Here is a 14940-nt window from a genome sequence, read left to right as displayed (position 1 = left end):
TGAACACACATTAGTTGGAATAACAGCTCGAAGGTGTTTCACTCGAATTTGCAACTAAAAAAAGATGTGTGACCGGTAATGTGTGTTGAGGGGCTTGTTTGCCAAAAACCTCACATATGGTGTGTTCACACTGTAGCTCCCGAAATTAGCTACTTCTTTTTATATATATATATATATATATATAAACTTTAAGTAGTTCAGTTGTGAAATAGCAACACAAAAGCCTGACACGAGCATCCCCAACAGCGTCTTCAGAGCAGTGTGCATCATTCAGTCATGAAACGTTTCAGGTTTGTAGTTGAAATCAAAAAAGAAGGAGAGGGGAGAAATTAAATACAGTCAATGAGGAAGCTGCCTTGTCCCGTCCCTTTACGCCCCAGGCCCAATTTGGCGTTGCAGCTGTTGAGATTCAACCGCCAGAGCTCTAGTTTAGCCTTGAATTTCCCCCCTAAAGGGTGAGCTCACTCTAATCAGCAAAACAGCACAACTTGCCTCTGCTAGTATCGAGCCCGGCAGACAAAGTTGCATTTTAAAAAAAATCGAACAGCAGCGCGTCTTTTCAGAAACACAGGCATCTCTGTGAAAGGTTGTGTTAGAAAATAGTTTACAGAGACAACAGTAAAACCTCCAGTTCCCAGAGACCAATTTTAACATTTTCTTTTCTCCATATTTCTGTGACAGAAAGTTAACTTTTAGTGAGCGAATGCAGGAAAGTAAACATCAGCATGACCATTAAGTTTTTAATAGTTTAATAGTTCACCACCACTTGTCAGTTGGAAGCTGCAGTGCTGCACAGAGATCGTTCTCATTTAATCCAATAATCAGCTCGATGCAGTGAGGAGACCTTAGACCAATTAGGGAGTACACAAACTTTTGTCATCTATTCCGAGTTAATGTTTCCATTTCAGAGAGAGAAGACATCATAGTTTCACAGCTCATTACTCAGATTTAAACTGGTAGCTTTCAGGCTGGCTATGTAATGACGGCGGGGATGAAAAATAGAGAGTGCACATCCTTTTGACACAGCATTAATTTACACCATGTGGTCTCACAGCAACACAGCACATTATTTCACCTCAACACCCTCTGTGATTCTTTAAAAAGTCTCCGGGGAAAGTTTAACAAGAAATGAGAACCACCATTGTACGTTCCGGTAAAAAAAAAAAAAAACTTTCTGCAGTAGCCCGTAAACCAAAACAGGCTTCAGTGTAATAAAGAAAAATACCCCTGCTCATCTCCGCTCCTCGAGATGGGCTGATATATTAGATGTTCCTGGAAGAAGCTACAGGCCACAACCAAACAACACATCGGCAAACGTCACATACACTTGTTTTGGTCTGTCGTTGACACTTAGAGAAAAGTGTCTGAAAATGTCATCAAATGTCAAATGATTTAATACAAACTCAAAACTTTATAAAAGGTCTGATGCTGGTTGTTGTCAAGACGAGAATACGTGTTCAGCTTGTTTCATATTTCGCTGTGAAATCCCCCCAAAAAATCCTCCTTGAATCCGCTGTAAACTGTTCATCTGTATAGTGTGTAATTTTGCAGAACCCCTGCTAATCTATTTCTGCACATGCTGCACAAACTGTTGATAAACTGTTACATTGTGAATGATTTGTTATACTATCGTTTTCAGATTTGTATGGTAATTTTTCTATTCTTGACAGGACCGCTTTGCTTTATTGTTCATTTCATTCTAATTATTGTGCAGACCAAACAGCAAGGCATCAAGGGAATATTTGAACAGTTTTTTCCCTCTTTACACAGGTTTTGTTTCATCTATAACTTTACAATATACAGTATAGACTTTTGACCGGTGACAGTGACATGAAGAGAAGTGCTTTAGTTCTAGTTTCTCAAATCATATTAGTACTTTTCTCTGTTTTGTATCACTGTATTTGTGAATGTTGATCAGATATAACACGTTTTTTAAAGGTATAAATAATAATAATGGACTTGTAATATAAAAGATCCAACATTTGTAAAACACAATTTTCAGAAAAAATGCAGATTGATTCTGAACAATAATCCGAATAATAATATAATCCAAACTGCTCCGTGCAGTTTGTCCACACTCTCACACACACACTCTCACACACACACGCGCACACACACGCGCGCACACACACACACACACACACACACACACACACACACACACACACACACACACACACACACACACACACACACACACACACACACACACACACGCTCACGCTCACACTCACACACACAGTCATGGCTTCACGTGCAGGAAAACACACTCCGCTTTACAAATCCCCCTTTGTTCACAAGTCAGCTTTTTTTGTGGGTTTTTCTTTTTTGCATACTGTCAATTTCAGCGCAGATTATTTCCCCAGAGCATCACAATAAAGCGCTCACTGTCACATAACTTGAATATTTATCAGAGGGAAGCATACTACTCCCTCAAAGCTCCGTGACTCTTTAAGATTTACAGGAAATCCCCTTCAAAATAAAACATTTTGGAATGGCCTTGAATTATTAAAGTACTAAAATTGTATTACTTCACTCCCAACATAGTCGAAGCAAACAAGCATGAGACTTGAATTTGGGGGGTTGCAGTCACGCTAATCATCTTTTAAGTTATTTCGTATAAAGCTTTAATGAGCTCAGTTATGAATCGGGTCCTAAAACGTCTCCGCTGATGGGAAATCAAAAGTATTTACCATCTGTGGCAGGGAGGTGAAAGTCTGTTTTGAATATTAATCCTTGAAACAGGGTTGTGTTGACGTGTGTATGTGTTGAGGTGTTTGTGTTGACGTGTTTTTGTTTGTGTTAGGTCTGGTGACGTCCCTGTCCGAGGGCTGGTACAGCCTCCTCCTGGACCTGCAGAACCGCCTCAACAAGGTCATCAAGAGCGTGGGCAAGATCGAGCACAGCTTATATCCTTCTTATATGTTCATGACATAAGGCACCTGTCATAGTCTGCACTAACGGGCGTCGTCGGCGGTGAACCCAGAGAGTGAAGTGACAAAGTGATGATGGTTGCTTTAATTGGCTTCAAATGCATGAAATAGTTTTTACGTGGCGACACTGCAAGAGGATCTGATGATATGATCTGCATATAGTGCTGAAATAAATCATTTAAATCATATTTTAAGCAAAGAAATTACACTATTTACAGCTTCTCCCTTTGAAATGTTGCTGCCTTTCGTCTTTTAAAATAATAAATTGAATGTATTTAGGTTTTAGACCACTGATCAAACAAAGCAGTGTCTTTGAAGGCATCACATTGGGCTTTAGGATGTTTTCAGGGGCATTTCAGGGCATGGTTTATTCGATTTATCATCTATTAATCATAAGAATAATCTGTAATGAAAATGATTTAGGCATTTGCACACCAAGTCTGTACTTTTTTGTCTGACACTGTCTGACATTTAAAAGTAATAATAGTTATAACGACCTCGCTTCTAACGCTTTTACACACCGACGGCATAATTTTTGTCCGTCATTAAAGTTTTTTCTCTACTGTTCTTACAACTTACATTCTTACGTACTATAACAATTCCCTACATTCATTAATTATTATGCAAAAAAAAACACATTACACGCTAATCCATTATTCTTACAGTCAAAGAACAGCAGAGAACGGCTCTGAAGGCTTTTGTTGGTGGAAACGATGTCGGGGGTTCTGTTCTGGTTTTCGCTGCATCGCTCTCATCAGCGTCCCGGGTTGGTTTCGATGTGTGGTTAAAGTAGCACGCCAATAAAGATGATGGACACGTGGTTTATCCAATCATATGCAAGGATTTTTGATAAGGCCCAGCCTCGAGCGATCCCAGATGGATGAGTGAAGCAAGGCGGAACGAATTTCATCTGGCGAGAGTCAGGTTAGAATTAAGGTTGATTGCACACTTACAACCCAGATTCAAACACACACACACACACACACACACACACACACACACACACACACACACACACACACACACACACACACACACACAAACACACACAGAGCTTCAGCTGTACCAAAGCTTGATTCTGCTTGACAACACCAGCTGTCTGGTCTTCTGAGTGCTGTTTGTTGACTTTGCCTGAGGTAAAATATGTGATATTCAATATGTGATAAGTGCGATCCTTAGGCGAAGCAGCAGCCTTGTTTTGATTTTCCTTGACTCAGCGGCACCTGGAGGTCCTTCCACACAGAGCGTAAGACGGAGCAGGCCACAGGATTCATCGACGGGGATCTGATTGAGAGCTTCTTGGATCTCGGTCGAGCCAAGATGCAGGAGGTCGTCAGCACTCTACAGGTAGGAGCTTGTGTTATGACACATCCACGCCTGTAGGAACCAGATTCTTTTTTTTTATCTTACATTGAAATAAGTATCTGGACTATTGTGAACGCGCTGGATTGCTTCATACTCTAAAATGTCATTAAGCATGGTGTTTTCTCAACAGCTTCATCATTGCCAGGTTGTTAATAGACCCCAAAACATAAGCTTGTTCTTAGAGCCTGGTCCTCCGCTCTAATAACAAGCTTATCTGGCGAGGAAGCAGACTGTTGTCATCCGACTCGGAGCAGTGTTGAACTTTCAGAGACCCTGTAGACCATTTTTATTCGCTGCTCCTGTGCTGCGTGAGTGGGACCTGGGAATCAGTTTCATGGCAGGAACAGGTGGCAAGAACCACCCCTGGCAGATAAACAGATAAACATATCCTGCTTTTTTTGTCCCTCTTTACTCTCATGATATATTCACGCATTTAGCTCATAAGCAGACATTTCTGTTTCCCTTTGAAAGCCAGCTGATAAAGACTTTCCAAAATATTTGGATGATTTCTTTGCCAGGAAACTGATGTTGAAAGCAAAGATTATTCTTAAGTCAGAACATTTGCCTTAAAAATCAAGTATGTTGCTCGGTGGCTCAGTGGTCAGAGCTGGAGCCCCAAACACAGAGGCTAAAAGTCCTTGTATTCCCCCCCTCCCCCCCCCCCCCCTTCTCTCTCTCTCCCATTTCCTGTCCTTTCAAAACAAATATATATATATATATATATATATATATATATATATATATATATATATATATATGTCCTTTCAAAGTATATATGTCGCCACATCAGTTGCTCACTTACATCTTTATGCAACTGAAAATTTGTACCTTAACAAAATTAATTGCAGACTTGTAATCTCATTGTCTAACATTATAACTGTAGTTCTGCAACTATTTTTTTATTTTTTTTTCATAACTATTAGTTTAATTGATTAATTGTTTGGTCTATCAAACTTCAGAAATCAGTGAGAAGTTCTGATAGATTTGGGAAATATAGCATTGGATATTCAGTCTACAGCAGATTTAATCCAAATATCACTTGTTGGAGGGAAGAAAGCCCCGACTAGGAAGTGGTAACAAAACCGGATGCCCCAACATTAGAAGACTGTTCATGACATGTTCATCATGAAGAGACTAATCTTTTCTATAAAAATCCAATCAGAGAAGTTTGAGGGATTGTTGGTTAAATGTGTCAGGCACATGAACTCACAGAGACCAGACTTTAATTTAATTACCTCGCTAAATGACCATTTAAGTGAACAACTGAGGAGACTGTGTTGTCAGAAGATCTTAATGAATAAATGAGTGAGAGTGACATCTTCTCTCCAGATGTTCATATATGATACAAGAAAAGGAGAACTATAGATGGAAGAAAAGCTTTATTGAGTCATGGATTGGTGTTTATATCATGACGTATCTACATGTGAAGAATTTTGAATTTGGACTTTTGTACGACCTCCCTGATAAAAATATAATAAAAAAAGAAATCCGTTTGAATGCCCACTGCAATTTACTTAAAACTCAGTTATATATTATAATAAGACAACATTATAATATATGAAAGCGTACAATTCTTACTGTGCATAAAAATGTCTTAATGTATGAATAAAATATTAAAATAGTTGCTTATTAATTCAATTTCTTCATCAACTAAATGATTCATTGACTAATCTTTGCAGCTTTGCCGAAAAGCCTTCATTTAAACCTTTAAACCCCGCTGGAAAACGAAAAATAAAACGGTCTACAGCAGAAAAAGCCAAGAACAACTAGATAATGATCAAGTTTAAGCACACTTTCTAATTCATATTGAGATACACTAATTAGAAAATAGGGGGAAATGATGCTGTCAGTAATCAGTAAAGGCAAGATAAAAGATTCCCAGAAGCTTCTAAAATCATCAAAACAGCTGAAACAAAAAAGATGAAAAGTGACTTCATAATATTAAAGGGTAAAAAGAGAGTAAAAGGCTTTTCAAATAGGCTTTTCTCTCCGCACATGTACCTGTTCAACTGTCTACTGTGTGGTGTAAGTGGCACCGGTGGGGTTTCTCTGCGGCGGTGAAGGCTCACTGTTTGGTTTTTCGTTCGATTCCAGATCGATGACGGCAGCGGCATGAAGCGTGAAGCCACAGTGGACGAGGTTATTAAGATTGTGGAGGAGCTGACGAGGATCCACTAACCCCAAACGCCATCCGGACCCCCGCTGAGTCACAGGAGGGCCCTGATGAGGTGTGATAGTCAAAACGCAGAGGAAGGGAATGGTTTGCAGATTTGTAAATAATTTTAAATAAACAGTGTGTGCATGTTCGTCCTTCAGACTTCAGTGATTTGTCAACCGGTGAGGCCCTGAAGGTGCTGCGCAACAAGTGTAGCGCTCTTCATTTAGACGAGTCTCCGGGCGAAGTGCGTAGCATTCTGTTTGGACAATAAAAAGACCAAAGTGAAGACCTTGGTCTGAGTGTGTGTGTGTGTTAGTGCGTGTGTGTGTGCGTGTGCACGTGTGATTGCGCTGTATGGAATAATGTGTGACTACAATTAAGAGAAACCAGAGATTTTCCTCACCAAAAACATTCTCTGGGATATTTGTGACCGTTACGGGCAGGTTGAAGCAGTTAGCAGATCGTCTACGCCACACAGTTTAAATCTGACTGACGCACACTTTTCAAGTTTATTATTGAAGTCTGGAGTTACCATGCTGTATGAAAAACACAACGAGGAAAATGATAGATTTATAGCTATTTTGTCTCTGTGATGTTTTCTTTGTTTATTCTAATAAACTTTGCTTTAGTACTGTTAACACCCGTGTCTCAGTTAGTCTGTATTCCACCGTTGATTATCCTCAAAATCAGGCTCCTCTGGCGATCACTTGGTCGGTTCATAACTTTGTTCCAGACTCAAATATCTCAACAACTGTAAATGGATCGCCTCGAAGTGTTTGTGCTACAGATATTCAGGATAAATTCTAACTTTGGTGATCCTTAGTCTTTTAATCTCGCACAACCAGCAGGTAAACGTTTTCACTTATCCCGTGAAAGCTCTTGTCTCACGTCCTTGGCTGCTGCAGTAAAATCACACTGACCTCTACACACATCAGACTGCTCGGTTATAACGTGACTCGGACAGACGTATCTCCTGCGATCGACGGCCCAGCGCTGCAGTGTTTCAGTAGAATTAATAAATTAGAGGCTAGTGGATTCCTCTGCTTTCTTTCTGCCAGCATGCACGTTTTTAAAGCCTAAACAGAGTTAAAACAGAGCAGCTGAAGGTGGTAGCAGGGCAACAAGTTGGCGACTGTCACTTCCAACACGTCCTGCTGTGCATTCAGCACCAGCGTATGGAGAGGAGAGCAAAGTGAGCTGATATGGAAACACTGTGCTGTAACACTTGTCTTTCGGTTTAATTAAAGGACATTATTTAAGGTTTGTGTTTCTCAAAAAATGAATATCCAAATACAAAAAACTAAAATCAAATACCTACCCAACTAACGCATTTCCAAATACTCAAATGAAAGGGTCCAGCCTTACCAAAAACCTGACCTGTGTGTTGATGGTTGAGGTCAGAAACTGACCTTAAATGGTTAGGGTCAGGATGGTGAAGGCATTACCTGCCTTACGCTCTCCGATTGGCTTTCCCTGATATTCTTGCCCTAAGCCTCACCAATCCCATTCATCATGCCTAAACCTAACCAATCCCATTCCTCATGCCTAAACCTTACCAATCCAGCCAACACAGGTGACGAATACAGGTCATGTCTTCACCATCCTAGGAAGAGAAAAGAATCACCATAGATCGATACGTCTTTTGATACCGCAAAAAGAAAAAAAAGGGACACCTATTTCCACATCGTTGTATGGTTATGGACTGAAAAAAACATCTTAACGCAATTTCTTCATCACAAGCGTCTCGGGTGGAGTTTGAGCCCTGGATGTAGCTACGGTGCTACTGAAAAGGAATGTTAGGAATTATACCCAAACTTTACAAGTCGTTTTTCTAGCATCGACTCAGCTCGCTCCGACCTTTGACGGAGGTGGTACCAAACAAAGCACCAGGCACTAAACACAACTTTTCCTATGGAAGTGTGAAAAAGCCGCCCGCTGTAACAAACTGAACTGGACCGCTTTTGGAAAGGGAGCTCTGTCTTCCGGACCAGATCCCCTGATTTTTTTTCCCTCTGGCACCACTGTGACTTTAACATTTTTGTTTTGTTAATTAAATGTCTTCACTGTGATTTGATTCATTGCTGTGAAATTAGTTGCAGAAAATTATGAATTCTATTTAACTTTGCCCTTAACCTTCATTGCCACAATCAGGTGTTTTTTGTCCCTGTAATTTGTTCAGTGATAAAAATACATGCAGCCTGTAAAGTAAATGCATTAATGTGAATATTTGCTGGTTTCCTTCCAAGGTTATGCTAATTATCTTTCGTATTCAAAGCAAGAGATTTGAATATGTCGTCTTTGGGATAATTGTGATCGGCATTTCATACGGTACAGGCATTTTTTTAATAATGAGAATAATTATTTGCAGTCCTAGTTTGACCAAGAGCAAGGCAGTGGTTTGTAACTATTCACATATAAATAACTGGTTGTAAAGCCTCTTCATTCACACTGAATGTTTGTATTTAGACTGCAGATTTTTGTAATTCTCTGCTTTTTATAACTTAAACGAGATGCCCCGCACTGTCGCTGGTGTTGACCTCGTTTATCAAAATAAAACAGCATCTCTGGTCTGATTTACAGTCGCTGCAGCCCACGCTGCTGTAATGAATCTTCAGCACCAGTAAATCTGTCCGTGTGCATACTAAACGTGGGGGTTCCTTCCCTGTCTTTTTGTCAGACCTGCTGAAAATTTTACCGTGCATTTTTTTCTCAAGCACCTCATTAATTTATATTGTGTGCATATTTCTTTTCATCTCCAGTAAACAGATTGGAAATGGAAGATTCCAGCTCCCTCAGTTAAAGATATCAAAGGTCTTACAGAGTGAAATACTGACAGGGTTCTCCACTTACCGTTCTCCACTAACCGTTCTCCACAACGTTGCTTTTATTGAGGTTTTTGAAGCAAACTACATAAAACAACCACACATGGGAAACACTGTTCTGTAAACATATTCTACTTATAAAGACTGAAAAGAGATAAATGGATAAAACAGTAAATGGGACTGACAGAATAAAATATTAAAGTGTAATTCCAGCGTAAAAACATCCCAGAGTCTTTTTTCGACACGTGCACGCATCAGATAAGCCATCGAAACACTTTTTCTTGGATAAACTATCAACAGAGAAATCCGGTACAGTAGTGTTGTGGGAATTTTGGATATTTGTAATTCATCATCATAGTTTTGTCAGGTCAGACGTGGTTCAGTGTCTCCTCTGTCTCACCTTCTTAATGGATAATGCAAATAACTAACTCATGATGGTATAATGGCATATGTGTGCATCTGCACCCTGTGTTAGAGACCGTGTGATGAGAGAGGTTCAGAATAGTAATGTCTGAGGCATGTTTTTGTTTGGTCTAAAGACGTCACCCAACCAAGGCTTAGCGCGTCCTGGCCCTTCCCCTAAAAGACTGTGCACGATTTGGCTCGTTGTCATTCCTGCTAGACTAACTTTGTGAAGATGCAGGGGTGAACGTATTTTTGTCTGCAGAGGAAAATGCTTTGGCAAAATAAACCACGGAGAAATAGCTGATCCTGTTCGTTGATCTTTATTGAAGAATCCATGACGTGGCTAACACTGATTAGCTCGGGGCAGTACAGTAAAGGCATTAAAATGTTTTTTTAACCACTAATACTGCTCAAAATAACAGCAAACCTCTGCAGTAGCATTATAAGAGTCCCTACACATAAAACAAAGCATCAATGGGCTCCTTCCATTTAGATTGACCTTGGTAATCCACTTGAATGGACTTTACTATGAGAGGAGCTGGTACCGGGGCCAGTAGCTAAGTCTAACCTTCTGTAAGTCAAAACACTCTTTTAATAAAGAGGTTTGGGTTGGTGTTATTTTGAGCAGTATTGGTGACTGTTAGCGACTCTCCAGCATTTCTCAAAAAAACAGTCTCGATGGCTAATTCGATGTGTTCGAAAAAAGACCATGGGATGATTTTACGCAGGAATTTCACTTTAATGTATAAATGATGTATGTATGAATAAGGAAAAATGTGTTTCTTTTAGTTCAGCACTTGCAGACAGTGAAGGATGGTATGCAGCCCTATTTAAAACAGCATTCACTCTGGACACAGAAAGATGCACAGTTGTGTTTCCAATGTTGCAGAGAGATTTCATTCAGATTTAATCTGGTGCTTTTGAATATTTTAAGATGCTCAAAAGGTTGTTTCAAATGTTAAATATTCCTCTATAGTGTTAAATATTCATGACTAAACAAGCAAAAATTGAATTCAAAGTTCAGGGAATAAATGTCTCTATTTATCATTTTCAGTGTTTTGTGTCTTAGGGCGCAGGTGGGAATGCAGCGATCGTACTCGGGTGTGCACCAGAACTGGACCAAATAAGCGGACAGAGACCTGGTAGAGGTGGTCTCGGTCCGCTTCCAAACAAACTCTGGTGCGGTTCGTTTGTGGTGAGAATGTGATCAGACCCGGGTCCGCACTAACTGCAGAAAGCACTGCGCATTTTTGGACGAAGCCATCTCCTTTAGGCAGCTACGTGATCTATACATAATGATAAAGTACCTCCCCTGTCACCACAACAACAACAACACATAATGTAATAACTGAGGTACAACGCCAAAATCAACCCCTGCAGTTGTCTCTCCATTGTGGCATTACTTGTAGTCGGTGCGTTGTCTGCTGTCACACGTTTACATTCTCAGCATTTGCCACCATGGCAATTCTGACCAGTCGGAGAGTAGTTCAGGATCTACCTTATCTGCCCGCCCCAGACATATCTGACCGATGAGTGAAGTACTTTTCCCCCCTTTCTTCCTGAAATCTGTACAATTTGGTTCACTTCAGCACGTCATCGACTGCTGGAAAACCCCCAAAACTATTCCTTTTTGCATCTGGTGCTCACCAGGGAAGTGGCTTTAGAAAGAAGAATCAGATGTGAAAGCGCCCTTAAACTCAGCAAACCATCATCAGTGCTGTGTTGGCGTGGTTTGATCAAAGTAAAAGTTGGGATTAAAGGGCGCTTTAAAGGTGCATTAGTTCAGAGATTTGAGGTTTTCTGATGTAACTGGTAACTATTTGTAAGACGAGCGGAGCTAGATAAGCAGGGATGACAGCTGGAGGACTGAGCGGACCATGGCTTTAAAGCAGAAGTCTTCAAAGTCTCTCCAGGGGGGATCCAAACGGTGTCAGGGGAGGCTCAGTGAATGGAGTGTCGCACGTCATGGGGCTCTGTAGATTTCTGAGTCTGACGGCAGAAATGTAGACTCAGAAGATCATTTAACATGAATCATAGCATTTTTACTGCCTATATAGTGATATTTATATCATATATATTATTGATACAAATAAGTCTGTAATTCAGAATTGCACCTATCGTATTCATTTAGCAACTGTGTGCATATGTGAATCCAGTTTCCTGGAATTAAACAAAATATTTCCCAGAAAAAACTTGGCACTGTTAGGAAATACATAACCAGAACGGCCAGCTCGACCTCCCAGGCCGTTCCACAACATGGAAATAAAATAAGTGTGTGCCTAATGGTGATTTGAGATAAGAGAATAGGAGGTCACTGCAGACGTTGAGGGTGTTTCTGAAGTACTATAAAACCAGAACGTAATGGATCTCCGCGCTTTTTGATTGTTGTTCCCGGGACCCAATGAAATCCATCAAATGTGTCAATGTCCATACGTCTCATACTGCAATTGATTTTGATTAAACATAAAGAATCTGCCACAACAAAGCTGATGCCGTGACCCGGATTGGACAGGACATGTAAACAACCTCAAACCCTAAATGTAACTAAAGTCTGATGACTCCATTACTCATAAAATCTAAATTGGAAAACTGGGCGTCAGAGCCTTTTAAAGATTTGTTTACATCAGAAATGTCTGTTAAGTCAGGACCTAAACAGGCTGTGTTTTTATGATCAGTAAAGAAAAACTAAACACCAATTTTTACGAGGGCATGACCAATATGGGGTTTTTTAGGCCGATGCCAATTCTGATTTTAGAGGGGAAAGACACACAGATTTAGGCTATGTTTACATGTGGCTGGCTTTTTAATGATAAACAGACATTTCACCGTCTCCGTTTGCAAAAATAACATGTACACCTGTTCGGTTTCAGAGCGATTTTCCTTTACACCCACCCGTGTACGTATACTTTATATGCCATCAGGAGCATGCCAAACCTGTAGGTGTCAGTGTATAAAGAAGCTCAAGTGCACAGTAGTGATGATCCATGATCACAACAGCCAAATAAAAAATGTAATTATAGGTCGCACTTATGACGCAGGTGCAAGTTCTGGCACATACTTTGATGGAGTTTTTTATAATCTCCACTCCAGAGTTTTTAGAAATAATTGTTTTCAAAAGTGAATTCTCAGTTTGCGTGTAAACAAAGGGCACAAACGCAGGGAAATGTCTGTTTTTAAAAATAACCATGTGCGTGTAAAATGGGCCTAAGCTACCGATGTCAGACAACAAAGTAAACTATAGAGCTGGGATGGAAACAGACTTCTTTATGTGGAGTGTGCACCGATTTTGCACTGAAATGACTCTTCAAAGGTATTCAGAAGTGTGTTTTCTTAAACAAAAATTTTTATTAAAGAATATTTAACATTATTATACATTATAGATATAAGTTATTACATTGTCAACCAATCAACCAACTACGTAAACCATGTTCAGTATCTGTCAAATGCATATTATTTAAATAAGTAAATAAAATAAAAGATAGCTATAAGATGCCATTCATAAATCACCCCAAGCATCAATTTCTGCATCATATGTTTTATAAAAAAAAAAAAAGGTTATGTCAGCGCGTATCCGAAAACAGTTACGCTGATACTGATGGAAACCAAAGCGTCCAAATATCATCCGATCATTACTTTATTTTTTAAACAATTTTTACTATTCTACTACACAGGTATTTACAAATGATCAAAAATATAAACTGACTGGACCTTTCACCTCTGAGTCTCATTTTCTGCAGAAACTTCCACAATTCAACAAGTCAAAAATCAGCAACATTACGGCTCAAATCATTCCAATAAACCCAAACATTCCTACAAATGTATATATGTAGCAAGAACTCACTGGGGTTACTTGGATTTGCCATCAGCAGAAGAAGACAGGTGGAACTAATGATGTTAACGACGCCCCGGGACGCCATCATCCACAACAGCGGGGTCCTGGAACTGACAATGAAATGGTAACAGTGATAACCAGTGTTATTATTTACAGCTGTGTGTTGTGAGGTTTACGTTCTGCCAAACAGCACAACACTGCTCTTATTAAAAAAAATACACAAGCATTCAGAGTCTTAGTTCGGCATTGTTTGTGTCTGTGAGAAGACGACAGCAAGTTTCCATGCAGAAGACCTTTGCTCGAACTCTAATTATTCACATAAAACATCATGTACAGTTCACCAGATCTCAAAACAGCCAACAGAAACGGGAATGTGGAGCGAGCTGCGTGACTTATGAGCTCTGTGCACCTACACATGCTGAGTACTGCAACCCTCAGTGTGTTACAAGTCCGGGTCTCGTCTCTGGTTGATCTTAGGGGGAAAAAGAAAATCATTAAGTGAAGAAGAAGTTTAACAAGGTGCGGGCGATTCAAGCTGGATACACCAGACAGACGATTAAAACGTCCTAAAATAACTCCTGCAAGGCACCGAACATCACAGATGGGTGATATCTTCCCGTTTAACAGGCTCTCAGGGCTGATCTTACTTCAAAGGGGAGAAGGAAGGTCGACCATGTAGAACCACCTCTGGGAAAAGCCCAGGACAACCGTAGTCTCGTCCTGATTAAAGCGAGCGGCTTCACCGGAGCAGCTGGGAGGCTGAAGCAAATAATTCCACTTCAGATAGTTTGACGGGCGGTTATCTACGGAGTCTGAACAGGTGTCAGAGAGTCAGCCGTGTTTTGGCTGGTTGACTCCTGTCATTGACAAGTTTTTGTGCACATCAGCCTGACCCACAGCTACACTGTGCACGTTTTATTCTCACTGAGCTGGAGCCAGATGGCCTTGATGGCTGTTTCCCAGCACCAAAAGTGTCTTTGAGTCTTTGGTGTTGCGGCCCAAAGCTTCAACACACCCCGGCCCCCAGAGCTCCAGCAGCCACAGTGAGCGTCCTCTTTTTATTACATCTCTTTCTCTTAATTTACCTTTTATTATCCGTGCTGGTTGTAGTCTAATGAAACTTGTAACTGATAGGTTTTATTATGTGTGTTAAAGGAACTGCACTCAACATTCAGAACACCAATATAGCTGCAAACAAACATCAGCTTTGTAAAGATATCGTGGAGCGATGGCGCCCTGAGCAGAGAATGAAGTCCCTCCCTCTGTGTGTGCTGTGATCTGCTTTGATAGCCACTCCATGTCAGTGCATACGAGGTGCATACGAGTGCCTTGTGCGTCGGAATCAGACGCAGACGGCCGTGACAAAGCGTCACGATTTGACGAGTTGGGGAGCGGTCGGTGAGAACCGTGTGGATTTCAGTATTT

At 40.5% G+C, this 14940-nt stretch overlaps 1 protein-coding gene across 1 annotated transcript in view; it reads left to right on the top strand.

Moving 5' to 3' along the window:
- Nucleotides 1-7094, top strand: part of ddb1 (damage-specific DNA binding protein 1) — a 50887-nt gene extending 43793 nt beyond the window's left edge. The window contains exons 25-27 of the mRNA XM_083930248.1: nucleotides 2807-2909; nucleotides 4157-4280; nucleotides 6393-7094. Coding sequence (XP_083786374.1) covers nucleotides 2807-2909; nucleotides 4157-4280; nucleotides 6393-6476 — 311 coding nt within the window. The 3' untranslated portion in view covers nucleotides 6477-7094. The remainder of the gene's footprint in view (nucleotides 1-2806; nucleotides 2910-4156; nucleotides 4281-6392) is intronic.
- Nucleotides 7095-14940: the final 7846 nt, after the last annotated feature.

The sequence above is a fragment of the Echiichthys vipera genome (assembly GCF_963691815.1).
Source record: "Echiichthys vipera genome assembly, chromosome: 1".
Classification (NCBI taxonomy): Eukaryota; Metazoa; Chordata; class Actinopteri; order Perciformes; family Trachinidae; genus Echiichthys; species Echiichthys vipera.
This window is presented reverse-complemented; position numbering and strand designations above follow the sequence as displayed.